General features: G+C 38.2%; 1 protein-coding gene across 1 annotated transcript; it reads left to right on the top strand.

Moving 5' to 3' along the window:
* The first annotated feature begins 5,516 nt into the window (after positions 1-5,516).
* Positions 5,517-14,423, top strand: LOC120331098 (uncharacterized). Its single transcript, XM_078113855.1, has 7 exons — positions 5,517-5,588; positions 7,030-7,215; positions 7,793-7,912; positions 8,562-8,660; positions 10,358-10,495; positions 11,163-11,298; positions 13,055-14,423. The coding sequence occupies exons 1-7, from the start codon at positions 5,549-5,551 to the stop codon at positions 13,509-13,511; spliced, it is 1,176 nt and encodes a 391-aa protein (XP_077969981.1). The 5' UTR covers positions 5,517-5,548; the 3' UTR covers positions 13,512-14,423.
* Positions 14,424-14,541: the final 118 nt, after the last annotated feature.

Genomic DNA, 14,541 nt, shown 5'->3' with positions numbered 1-14,541 from the left:
GCGATGATCAAATATATGGATACGGTGGCCAAAACGAGGTAGAAATAACTCTTTTGTAGTACTGGTAGTCTGACCACGAAAACGGCTGAAATACAATCATGGAACCACGGCACGTTTCGATTTTTTTTTGATGACGTCATCACACTAAAATTTGGAGTAAAAAAGAGTTTCAAAGAGTATCCACCAAAGATTGAACGAGCAGTTTTCACACATAACGAGGGAGGAATGAAGACTTCCTAAATGAGCGAAGAGAGGAAATTAACTATAAAGGTTGAAAAGCGTTGGTCTTCTAATTCCTATATTTCCGGGCTGGTCGCTACCACCGAGGTAATATATGTTTCGGTCTTCGTCAACATTTCCTAACCGGGAGAAATTCCGCGCCAGAAAGAAATTTCAGCGTTGTTTGGGGGAATTTGCGTTGTTTGCGGCGCTCCCGAAGTATGTGTACCAAGCTGGCGCACGACCTGAACCCTAACCTGGTACACATACTATGTTCAGGTTGTGCGCCATCTTGGTGCACATACTTTTGGAGGTCTAATTTTGCTTCGTATTTGCTGTAGTACTACTAATATTCTTCATCTTCTACTACTAGAATTCCTATTTAAGCACACGATATAAACAACCTAAACCAGGGGTGCAAAACCTTTTTGCTATTGGCGGCCACATTGCATTTATTTGTATTCAATACGGCCTCTATGGGGTTGATGAGAATTTTTGGGTTTTATGACGTCATAATCGCGTATTTGACCCATGCGAGTTGCAGTCTGCCTAATTATGAAGTATGTAGGAGTACTTGGAAGTATAGTATTCGCATTCGAACGGATTTTTCTCTTCGGTGGACCTATTCTTGAGCAGATATATTGCAGCAAGTTGAATAATGGTTGCACAATTGGGAAAAAATCGAAAGTCTGGGAGGGGGAGGGGCGGTCGCCCCCATTTTCTTGTCCCCAAAAATATAATAATGTACTGTTTTGCTTCAATATACGCCAGCATAGCCACCATATCCTATATTTTGAACTTTTAGGATTTTTTATGTGGACGGCCGCATTATTTTTTCACGGCGGCCGCAGGTTGTGCACCGTTGACCTAAACTGTACAAAATCGGGGGTGCGACTTGTGCATCCTATTAGCTAATGATCCATTAAAGATTGAATTGAACCTGTTTCCAAATACATGCGAGGAATGAAGAGTTCGTAAATATGCGAGGGGAAGAATTGAAAAAAAAAATAGGTACCACTTTCCTTCATTCAGAACGTTAACTCGTTTCACGGACAAAATTTTCAGTGCTATACATAAACGTATCTTTTTAATAGAATAGCTATTTTTATAGTTCTAGCAAAGCGTGTAATTAAGGTAATATAAGCAACATATTGTGGTTATGTGAGCATCGCATGGAAGTCCCCTTCATAATGATTATCGTCTAAATATAAACTAAATACAGGAATGGGATTTACATTTTTATCCCAGGAGAGAAGGAAGCTGATAAGTCGAATCAGTTATAATGGAAACCACAGCCCCTCGTCCTAATACCAATCCATGTCGGTGTGGGATTGGTTAGTTATTTATTCCATGGACTTGAGGATTAAGGAAGCCGTAACCGACCAGCGGTTACGTGAACCACTTAAGGCGGCGAGGAGTCCAGCAATCCTCTCGCACTTAATTATTCCACACGGGATCCGAACATGTGAATCCACGCAGGGTAATCAGAGGTGGCGTGGCAAGCGTATTCCTAATGCTTAGCACGACGTGCCACACCGCCAAACTCGTATTTAAAGCTAACAGCAGTCATGCATGGAACTCACGTCTCAATTTATTTTACGTCACCTCGCGTTGGGAATTTCGATCCTTAGCTATTTTAAAAATTGCGTCACAGGCTTTTTCCAACTTAACCTGGCATAAACAGAACTAAAGAAAGCAGATCAGGGGAATTAGTGGTGGGGTGATACCAGGATATTGTCCCACGCTCTAACACAAAAATAATTAGCTCACAAAAAGCTACAAATAACAGATAGTAGAGCGTAAGTATATTTTATTCGAAAAACACGTTGGAAATACATGGATTGAACGTAAATTTCCAAAATAAAAAATGTAAATTTCGAAAATAAGGCGGGAAAGATCATATCCAACAAATATTTTTATTTTTAATTAGCTTCACACCCCTCAAAATATTGTTTCACGCACCGTTGTGGGGCGCTCCCAACCATTTGAGAACCACTACTTTAGACGATAGAAGACCGCAGAAAATGAGTATGTGCACCCCAGCTGACGACTAGGGTTATATTTGGCCAATCTCATTATTTTTTTCATATTTTTTAATCTCAGTAATTATAATACATCAATCTAATATAAATCGAAGATAACTTAAGATAAAACTAGCGATGTGGCGATAACAAAATAAACCCATATAGTCAGGTAGTTATTGCTACACGATATTAGCATAATAATACCACCGTGTTATTCCTTATTGCCGTGTTTGACAACAGCATTACTTAGCGCATGAAAATATTTCCGCTCTGTATTGCGTCATAATAAAAATTATAGTTACGTGATAATACTCATTATAACGACGCATGATTTGCGTGAAACTAAAACAAAATAGAAAAACTAAAATCATGACTTGATTAATAAGCGAAATACACCAGGAAGTTGGAAAACGCTAGTCATAGGTCGAGACAGTTTGGGGAGTGCACTGTATTTTAGGTGTTCCCGTACTGTGTGTACCAAGTTAAGTTTAGGGCATAATTTTATTCCGATTTTAGTTCTATTACGAGTTTGGAGGCTGTCTGTATTAGTCAAGTGAATATACCCACTGCCCATAGGTTTCAGTCCCTTTACACACGTTAATGTGAAGTAGGCGAACAAAATTAGTTACTTCCATATAGGTACACACAATTCTGCAGCGCCGTATTTTATGCCAAAGGGTTTTTGAGAACTGCAGTTATGCGCAATCACTACCTAACAGCTGGTTTCGAGATCGTATTGACATAACTGCTTTAAATTTATATCAATCGGCGTTTACTAACACAGAACGGAACGCTATATTTTTATATGGTTACGATAGATCTTAGCATTGTAGTGATCGCCGGTAACTTTACCCATAGATATTTTGGAGTAATTTACTCCGGAGTAACTTTATTCATTGAATAACGAATGCGCGTAATGCACCACCACTGTTCTATTCAGTTTTAGTAGCTCATTACATTACAGTGATAGCCATAGCGATATAATAGAGATGAGTCTTTCCTGCTTTCCTTATATATGAATCCTATTGAACTGACGTCTGTAATGGTTTAAGGAAACGGGTCAGAAATTGTACATCTGAAATACGTCAATCAAAATTTAGATGAGATTTGAGGACGGTAACTTTGATTGGACCATAATTAACGAAAAATGTGTATAAAATGAGATGATTAAAGAAAGGATATGTATATATATTTATGCAAGTTTGCTCAAAGCAAGTGGAAAGAGTACTTATATATACTAAAGTTGCAAGTTTGTTCAAAGCAAGGTCCCGAGCCCTCAACTAAAAGTGGAAAGAGTACTGATAGAAGACTTGCAAGTTTGCTCAAAGCAAGGTCTCGAGCCCTCAACTAAAAATGGAAAGAGTACTGATAGAAGAGTTGCAAGTTTGCTCAAAGCAAGGTCTCGAGCCCTCAACTAAAATGTAAAGAGTACTGATAGAAGAGTTGCAAGTTTGCTCAAAGCAATGTTCCGAGCCCTCAACTAAAAGTGGAAAGAGTACTGATAGAAGAGTTGCAAGTTTGCTCAAAGCGAGTTCTCGAGCCCTCAACTAAAAGTGGAAAGAGTACTGATAGAAGAGTTGCAAGTTTGCTCAAAGCAATGTTCCGAGCCCTCAACTAAAAGTGGAAAGAGTACTAATAGAAGACTTGCAAGTTTGCTCAAAGCAATGTTCCGAGCCCTCAACTAAAAGTGGAAAGAGTACTGATAGAAGAGTTGCAAGTTTGCTCAAAGCGAGTTCTCGAGCCCTCAACTAAAAGTGGAAAGAGTACTGATAGAAGAGTTGCAAGTTTGCTCAAAGCAATGTTCCGAGCCCTCAACTAAAAGTGGAAAGAGTACTGATAGAAGAGTTGCAAGTTTGCTCAAAGCAATGTTCCGATCCCTCAACTAAAAGTGGAAAGAGTACTGATAGAAGAGTTGCAAGTTTGCTCAAAGCAATGTTCCGAGCCCTCAACTAAAAGTGGAAAGAGTACTGATAGAAGAGTTGCAAGTTTGCTCAAAGCAATGTTCCGATCCCTCAACTAAAAGTGGAAAGAGTACTGATAGAAGAGTTGCAAGTTTGCTCAAAGCGAGTTCTCGAGCCCTCAACTAAAAGTGGAAAGAGTACTGATAGAAGAGTTGCAAGTTTGCTCAAAGCAATGTTCCGAGCCCTCAACTAAAAATGGAAAGAGTACTGATAGAAGAGTTTAAAGTTTGCTCAAAGCAAGGTCCCGATGCCTCAGTGAGGAGAGTTGCATGAACTCCCGTAGATTCTGATGAAACAGACGCTTCTGATAAGTTTTTCGCGGACCATAACCCATTGCCGGGGACTAATAGAATACTTCTCAATGTAGCATTGAAGTTAGTATGCCTGGGTCAGACAGTGCGTTCTACACGACGTCAAAACGTATGCGATGAGTTGGCAAAAATTGGAGCGTCTTGAATGGTGACTCATCTAATAACAACATGATTAACACGAAATAGAAAGTATATTTGTAAGCTTTCGTTATATCGTAGTTTAATATTCAACTTTTCCAGACGAAACATAGAACAATAGAATATTTACGTTCACATAGATTTGGATTAGAGAGTCAACAGAGAGGCCTTGCAGTTCAATAAACGATATTCTTATGTACTGAATAGTGTCAAGCTGTTAAAAAGTACGGTACTATTTTGGGGATTATCTGTAATTTTAGGGCTCCAGGAGTGTGTGTACCAATGTTGAGGTAACTAATTTTGTTCGCCTACTTTACATCAAGTTGTGTAAAGGGACGGACGCATATGGGCAGGGGGTATATTCTTTTGACTAACACAGAAAGTCCCCGAACTCGTAATAAAACAAAAATAGAGAAAATCGTAAAATTATGGCCTAACCCTAACCTGGTACACACACTACAGGAGTACCGTAATTTATCTACGATATTGTATAAATTCCACATCGATGGGAATATGTTTTGGCAGCCAAATAGATAAAGAGTTGTTGTGATTTGTGTCTTAACCTTCCCAACCTGCTGGTGTATACTGTTCGTTCTTTTAATAGCCTGGTGTTTTGAGTTGAAAGTCATTCTTTGATTCGTGCTGTTTTAAAACTCTTAGATGACGTTTGAGCTAATAGAAGCCTGAAGTACGACCTTTTTGTTAGGTTTATCACGGGAGTTGCTATGTATTTTGGGGAGACCAGTGACGTTTTGGTTTTTAGCACAATGCGCCTACCTACCCATAAGTTTCAGTCCTTTTACACAACTTGATGTACAATAGGCGAACAAAATTAATTACAACTATTTTTCATTTCCAGGAATTTAAATTTTTAGATATATACTCTATATCCAACATGAAATATCAGCTTGTTGTGGTCACCTTATGGATTCACGGTGAGTTTTTTTCAAGACAATGATTCTCAGCATGTTTTCATGAATTCTCTTTATCCTGCTCATTTTTTTGCAAAAAAACAGTTACATCAACAGCCCAATAATAGCCGAAAGTTAGTGATTAAGTGTGGCAAACCGAATGCTAGCCAGAATGCCCTGGTAATCTTGATTCGGAATGCGATTTTTCTTTTCGTGGCGAGTACATGCCTACTACAATGCGCTAAGCTTGTTACAAATATGTAAAAATCATGAATCTTCACGTTCGGCTTTGACAATCTTGTATTTTCGCCTAGTTCAGTGGCTCTCAAACTTTTTAAGTCGCGCCCCTTTTTTAGAATTTATCAAGTCTCGTGCGCCACCTCAAAACAACTTGCTAATAATAAGCTACAAATACCAGAGAGTAACGCTAAAGTACCTTGAAAATAAGTGAATGGAACCTAAATAGAGAAATGGAAAAACCGTATACAAAAAAAGACGAGCAAGATCAAATCTAACAATATTTTTGATTACCGTAGCTTCACGGCTCCTCAAAAAATTTAGATTTTGCTCAGTCTCACAATGTTGTCTAATTATATATAATGACATGCACAATAGAAGCCATTTCGGAAATATCGATCGTTTTAGATAAATTGTTTTTGTGGTTAAAATGCAGTTGTAAAAAATCGGGTTTGTCCGTAAGTGCTGGACCATTCAATTCTCATCGCAATTCTCATAAATAGAAAAATCGCGAAAAGGCGTAGATACATTTTTTTAGGAATACTGTATGAAGCATGTTATTCTGCCCGAAGCATTGCTAATTTATATGAATTTATGGAAACACATTAAAATGAGATATTATAACATTTGTATATTACATTCGGCTTTTGTGTCCATATATCTGAGTATATTCTCTTTTGTTTAATAATGCTGGCATAAGCATTAGAAGTCACTCCGGAAATTCACGCTAATACAGGCCATATAAATTTCCGCTATAAAATCTATTACTTCCTACAAATAATACTTCAGAAATGTAAGAGTACAAGGGTCTTGGAACCGTGATTTCGTCGAATAATGGCGAATTAGCACTTTTGAGCAGGAGTGGGCAAGGTTTTTGTACTAAGGGCCAAAAATTTTGCCCACCAACACTGGCGGGTCATGTGAGTGTGACTTTAAAAGTTACACTTTACGAACACAAAAGCAAAAGTGGAAAACAATAAGCCTCATGACAAAACTAAATTTAATCGCAAACTCAACAAATTCCTTAAGGTATTTTTTAGCTAAAACATCAAAATTCGGGTTTAGTTGAGTTGTGGCAGCATCAGGCGGGCCGATTGAATTACCCAACCGGCCGGATTTGGTCCGCGGACCGTCGTATGCCCGTCTTGAGTGACGTAACTATGATGTCATTATATTCACCCGATATTGATTACTGCTCTTTTCTTACCCTCTCTATATAATGTTTCAGAAATCTACACTGTACTATCAAACCCCTTTCTCCGGCCGATTACTTCACGAAGCGGGAAAATTGAAACAAACGAAGTTGATTTCCTTATGACGTCATACACCTGGAATTTCAAAATCCCGGAAAACAATGAAATGATTTACATTGCATTGTGGGACAGCTACAAAGGGTCAGAGTTGAAGCTCGCAGGTAGGTTTTAAATTTATCTCTATAATTTTAACTCCTAAGAGGGCTTTGTATGAGTGCTTACTGATAACAGGAATCTATTAAAAAAGGTTTTTAAGTAGTGGCTACTGCGTTTAAGACAGGGCCCGACTCTTCAGGCTTATCATCAAATCTCAGTATATTTTGTAAGTTGCATTTAAGGGGCTATTACCCTATCTGCGTGCCCACGCTCCCGTGTTATTGAACACACGTTAACAGAGTGTAACTCCGATCTTGACTCCTTCAGAGGTCAAAAAGCGCACAATGTATTGAATGCCAAATGTTCGTATATTATAAAATTGCACAATCGAGTTGATCTTGTTTCAGGCAAGTAACATGCACTATTAACAATACGTGGTGAAAATATTGAAATATACAGTAACTACCCCAATGTACTTGCTACAATACTTGTTTGGAACGGTCAGAATCTTTTCGGTTAAGCATTGCCTACCCAATTCATTACATCATAAACCAGGGTGCACGTGGACGGTGCCAACACAATTAACACCGTCCGGCTATCGTACCCAAATCCACATTAACAATCTACAATTTTCTATTACAGGCCGTAAAGTCTCTAAACTGCATCAAAACTTCGGAGGTTATTGCTACTATTTTGCAACTCGACACACCGATTCAAAAGACATGAGGAAGCTGTGCAAAGAGAAAGCAGAAACGGATTCCAGTGGGTTCTTTATATGTGGTTTTAATTTTTCCGCTCCGAACAAGACACTAAACCAGTAGTTTTCAACCAAGTTTCACTCAGTACAGTCCAGGGGTTCCGAAAGTTTCCATTTAAATCCGAGAGTCAATAATATTATTACTTATCGATCTTGATGGGTGAGTATGTTGATAGGTATTTGTCTGTCTGTATGTCTGTGTGTTAGATGCACGCGATATCTCCCGAAAGTGAGATTGGATCTGCTGCATATTTTGCATGTGCATTCATCATAGCTCGGATTAGAAGCCTATTGATTTTGGATGGATTATGTCGTATAATTAGCAAGTTATTAATTAATTAGTGATGAGACACACGGTGTCACTATGGAGTAAGACCACTGTTTTGGGGGATCCCCTAACCTTCGATCGATAAGTCTTCGGTTTCCAACCGAATTCTAGTATGTATATTGGTTAAATATATTCAAATACCCATTAGGTTTGCCACTAAAAAAAACTTGCTACACTTGCTCATTTTGTTTTGTCAGTATCAGGCTTGCTTTTATTATATTTATCAGATATCAGAGGCTGCTTTTTAAGGCCTTGTTTGGAGCGAAAGTTTTGAATAAACGTTTTATAAATTACTCTGTGCAACTTGTCATACTTTTCTTTTTCAGGCAACTGTCACTACCTCGAAGTTGACACGTTCTACATGACGTATGAAGGGAGTGAACCTCCAAACTTCAAGCTTTCTTATATGTATACTGAATGTGCAGGTGAGATATTTACAGAAATCGCGATTGCGCTACTTACTCGGCAATTAAAGGTTTAATAGAATTTTGATATTAAAACAGGAGTATGAACAAAACTCGCGATCGCGCTTCTTAGTTCGCACACATTTCTATATGCACACGGGGTGAGGAAAGCCGCCGATAAAACAGTCCAAAATATGGAGAACCATGGCACCTCGTCCGGTTACCAGTCCAAGACGGGTATAGGGATATTTAACCCAGGTATTTGTTTCAGATGCATGGACTTGACGGTGTGGGAGGGCATAACCGAATACATCTTACATAAGCCGTCGATTACAATGTCGACATAACTGAATTCACATTTTCAAACTTCCTGAAGTAGATTTTTAGTAGAATTTACATATTTATCCCAGGGAATGGGAAAAAGATAAAAAAAACTAATTATATGGCGTATCACGCGTCCCGTCGCCAGTCAATGTCGGTTATGAGATCCGCTTTTCTGACCAGTATTTCAGATGGGATATTTTGTACAAAGCCACTGCCACTAATGGAAAATGCGAGATTTGAGAAAACACCCTCGCCACTTTTTAAAATACCAATTAGTAATAATTATCCAGTTGTGGTTAATAATGATTTGAAAATTTGATTTTTAGCGCAATCGCGTCCGAACCCTAAACTAACTGGATAATTACTAATTTTCTTATTTTGAACGTTGGCGGGGATGTTTGTTTGGTGGGGGTTTGTATAAAAGGTCGTATAATTGTAGCGAATGTTGGTAAGATTTTAACAAAACTCGCGATTGCGCTTTTTAATTAGCATTATCCCTTTGATATATATGACATCCGGAACACAAATTTATTTGGCATTCGGTACAATTCTTTGCTGACACTACGGCCACGCTGTCTCGACTGGACTGTGTTTTTTTTTGGCTGATGTTTGTATAAAAGGTCGTATAATTGTAGCGAATGTTGGTAAGATCTTTACAAAACTCGCGATTGCGCTTTTTTAATCAGAATTATCCCTTTGATATATGACATCCGGAACACACATTTATTTGGCATTCGGTGCAATTCTTTGCTGACACTACGGCCACGTTGTCTCGACTGGACTGTGTTTTTTTTTGGTGATTGTTTGTATAAAAGGTCGTATAATTGTAGCGAATGTTGGTAAGATCTTTACAAAACTCGCGATTATGCTTTTTAATTGGCATTATCCCTTTGATATATATGACATCCGGAACACAAATTTATTTGGCATTCGGTACAATTCTTTGCTGACACTACGGCCACGCTGTCTCGGCTGGACTGTGTTTTTTTTTTTGGTGGATGGTCGTATAATTGCAGCGAATGTTGGTAAGATCTTTACAAAACTCGCGATTGCGTATTTTAATTAGCATTATCCCTTTGATATATATGACATCCGGAACACAAATTTATTTGGCATTCGGTACAATTCTTTGCTGACACTACGGCCACGCTGTCTCGACTGGACTGTGTGTTTTTTTTGGCTGATGTTTGTATAAAATGTCGTATAATTGTAGCGAATGTTGGTAAGATCTTTACAAAACTCGCGATTGCGCTTTTTAATTAGAATTATCTCTTTGATATATGACATCCGGAACACACATTTATTTGGCATTCGGTACAATTCTTTGCTGACACTACGGCAGCCATTTGCGCTGAGCGTCTTAATATTTGATCTTTACTCTTTGTTATTTCCAGATCAGCCCTTGACACCAACAACTACGACCCCAATACCACATAGTATCACAAGTACAACTATGGACTCGGATAATGAAGTGGATGAAAGAATAAATTCAGATTTCGGCGATAACAACAAACAAAAGCAAAACGATACAGGTGAATATTTCATACTTAGTTTTTTTTTTATCAACAACAACAAGAACATAAAGAATTGTGACTCCCGTAGTACTCACCGGAACGTAGTGTTTGTACCAGGTTAGGGTTAGGCAATTATTTCAGGTACAAAAACTGCAGGAGTCACTTGGCTAGTCCTCGAACTCGTAATAGAACTAAAATAGGAAAAATTGAAATAAAATTATGGCCTAGCCCTAACCTGGTACACATACTACGTTCCGATGTCCGAAAAATAGAAAAGGGGAAACTGAACTATATTGTAAAATAAAAATGGGAACTACTGCGCATGTAGGTTGGATCCTTTCCTCCTCACTTTGAAATGTGAAAATGAAACGCATTTTGGATCCTTGGGAGTCATGGAAACCCATGTTCTCGGGCCCGCTAGCTGTTTCGGTCTTACTTGGCGATTATAAATTTCAGAACTCTTAGTTACGCCATGATCGAAGTAGTTAGAGCCTAAGACTCGACTACGCTGACATCGCAAGTTCACAATTTCGGGTTCGAACTTCTAATCAGGTCGGTTAAATGCCGAAACGTGGGGATTCCGCCCATAAATAGTAACCCCATACATGTTCTCAGTCGACAATTGTACAAAACCTTGTTCGGAGTAAGAGGCGTGTACATATTATAATTTCATTTTGCAATCCAGATGCAGTAACCATGGCGACAGGCAAGACCGACCAAAGAGACGACGACGATAACGCGAAACTCATAATCATACCGGTTATTCTGGCTTCAGTGTTCTTCGCATTGACTGTGCTGTTGCTGCTGTTTTGTGGGATCAGGTGAGTGGAAAATTATAATGTGGCAACCCTAAATAAATCAGTTGTCTCGTGTACCCAGGGCTTAGGGGAGGGCCCCAGCACCGGGACAGCTCGTTGAAAGGGGCAGCCGATTTAAGAGTTCACATAGTTACACATGTTTTTCCCGATGTGTGATTTAATTAATAATATAAACATTTCACTCTTACTTGACCTTCAATTTTATTCATTCTGATGTATAACAACATCTATAATTTGTTAATCCCGCGACTTATTTTTAAAGTTACTTATAAAAGAGCACCATTATCAGAAACTAGCCCCGGGCAGTGAAAAAAAAATGTGATATGCCCCTGCGTGTACCGGAACTATTTTGTAGCAAAAGGCCTAAAAACTCATTAAAAGTACAAAGGGATACGGATAACCTGGCTGAAGTTATCGATAAAATATATGTGGCAGGGATTTTTTTCTCCAAACAAATGAGCTAAAACAAAATGACGCATGAAAAATTCGAAAATATATGTTAGAATAGTAACATTCTAAGAAGCTTAAAGCAAGAGTTCACAACCTTTATTCGCTTGTGGCCCATTTTCAGCACCGAGAAAAATTTTAGTCTCGCAAAAGCTGTAAAAAAATTCCGAATATCAGTTTCGAAGGCCCGATTTGTTATTTTGTGTAACAAATTTATGTGGATTCATCTATCAACATAGCTGTTCTCCCATCGCAGTGACACGAACTGCTTCAAGTGACGAATCAATTGGTATTTCCCAACACACAATACCACGATATAATTGTTTATGGTATTAGTATCTCTTGGCAATTCAATAGACACCCAATAAATCTCGTTTACTTATGAATACACGTTATGTACCATTCTTGGCTTTTAGTTGCCGCCCGTAACTTGTCTGCTCAGAGACAACTCTAGCATACATTAACACCGATAAATATGTAAACTCACAGTTTAACTGGAGAAGGAAAGACGCGAGGAACCCAAGCTAAATATCGAGCAGCGACACACAAAGTTTTAATATGTAATTAAAATATTGGGGTTTTCACTTTTAGTCGGTAGTTTTCCATTCCAGCATTTGGTCATCACAGCCAAAAAGTTCATTCAAATCATTTCATTAACATTCAAAATTTACAAAGCGTTAACTCGAGAAGCCTAACATGACGATCATTTGTGGTAAACACGTAGTACCACATAATGTAGGTCATGGGTTCATTTCTAAGCAGGAAGCCGGAAGTCAAATCACGCATTGTATGCTACGTATGGTCGCGTTATACAAACGCCATATTAGTCATATACATCAATATAATACTAACGAATCTACATATTTAATAAAAATTTTGTTACTTGTTATAACTCTGCTTGAGTTAAAAAAAATTAAATTCAACCACGTAATAAACTTGAGCAATTAGTCTGTTTAGTTGAAATGAACGTATTGTATTATCGTTCGAAATATGTACAAAAAAACATTTGGCGAAATATTTTTATGTAATGTTGGATTTATCGATTTTTTTGGGATCTCCAGAAGTATGTGTACCAAGATGGCACACAACCTGAACATAGTATGTGTACCAGATTAGGGTTGTGCGCCATCTTGGTGTACATACCTCGAGAGCGCCCTTTATTATTGTCATAATTGAAATTATTAGAGGCTTACTAGAAAATGCTCGATGGCTTACGATTGTGCCCCGACCCACAATTTGCCGACCACCGCGCTCGGCCATTTCGCCGTTCTAAAATCTTGACCGATGTTTCAATTCAAATTAATTTTTCTAGGATCAACCAACAGCGCGTTGAACAGGAGTCAATCAAACTCCAACAACTTCAAAAGAAATCCGGATCCGGAACTGATTCTCGAAAATGCAACAACAATATTATCACCAACATACATTCCCAACAAATTGACGAAACATATGCTGAAATTGGTCCCATGCTCCCACTCAGAAACCCCAACATGAAACCCCAAGAAGAACAAAGATACGAAACCCCAATGCGTATGCAATATGGTCGAAACCAAGACATTATACACAGCGAAGCTTATTTGCAATCAACGACCCCAAACAAAGTTTTTAAAAACGCAGAAGAAAATTGCCGCCAAAATGCTGCGGAAGATGACATTTCCCGCCAAAATGGCTCTGAAATTCCGGGAGAGAATTTGGCAGGACCATATACTGTAATGAATGGTAGCACATATGAACTGAACACAGTTAATAATGTTCTGTATAATATGTGACCCGAACACTGAAAAAATGATGTCATCAGGAAATGACGTATGTGACACATAGAATTGATTTAACAGTTCGAGAACGCTTCTATACCATGAAACATTATATTTTGATGTTTACTGCTATCAGCGAATATTTGAAACGAGATATAATAAAATGCAGAGGAAAATTCCCGCCAAACTGTTACAGGGGTTGACTTTTCCCGCTTTGAAATTCCGGGCGAGAATTTGGCGGGATCACATACGAATGGTAGCACATATGAACTAAAGACAATGAATACTGTTTTATATAATATGTAACCCGAACACTGTAAACTTGATGTCATAAGTGAATGACGTATGTGACACTTGAAACTGATAGAACAGTGTGACGCCGCTTTTATATTATGTTACAATATATTTTGATATTTTCTGCAACAAGCGATGACGTAAAACGAGATGCAAGAAAATACGCCAAAATAATACGGGAGATGACATTTCCCGCCAAAACGGCTCTGAAATTCCGAGCGAGATCTTGGCGGGGCCATATACTGTAATGAATGGTAGCACATATGAACTGAACACAGTTAATATTGTTTTGTATAATATGTAACCAGAACTCTGTAAACATGACGTCATCAGTAAATGATGAAAATAAAATTTGGCGGGACCATACACTATGATGAATGGTAGCACATATATGAACTGAACACAGTTAATATTGTTTTGCATAGTATGTAATTCTGACAACTGTAACAATAAAAGACCGAAATGAACTTATCAGTGAGTGACGCATAGTTGACACCCGGATCTTAGACTCTTCTGTACTATATTACAGTAGTTAGTCTTGCAATGCAAACCACCCACGAACACTTTTTTTTGTGTATTTTGATGTTCGTGTAGTTTTTATTTGTTCAGTTTTCTATTCAAAATAAACGGCGAGTTTTTTTTATATATATGCGTTTATTTCTTTTTATCTGTACTATACAAGAACAGTGGTTACCAGCTTATCTCACGCATTCTTTGTCTCTTAGGAAACTCTCTACAGCCTCCACTACGC

The sequence above is a fragment of the Styela clava genome, chromosome 6 (genome assembly GCF_964204865.1).
Source record: "Styela clava chromosome 6, kaStyClav1.hap1.2, whole genome shotgun sequence".
In the NCBI taxonomy this organism is placed as follows: Eukaryota; Metazoa; Chordata; class Ascidiacea; order Stolidobranchia; family Styelidae; genus Styela; species Styela clava.
This window is presented reverse-complemented; position numbering and strand designations above follow the sequence as displayed.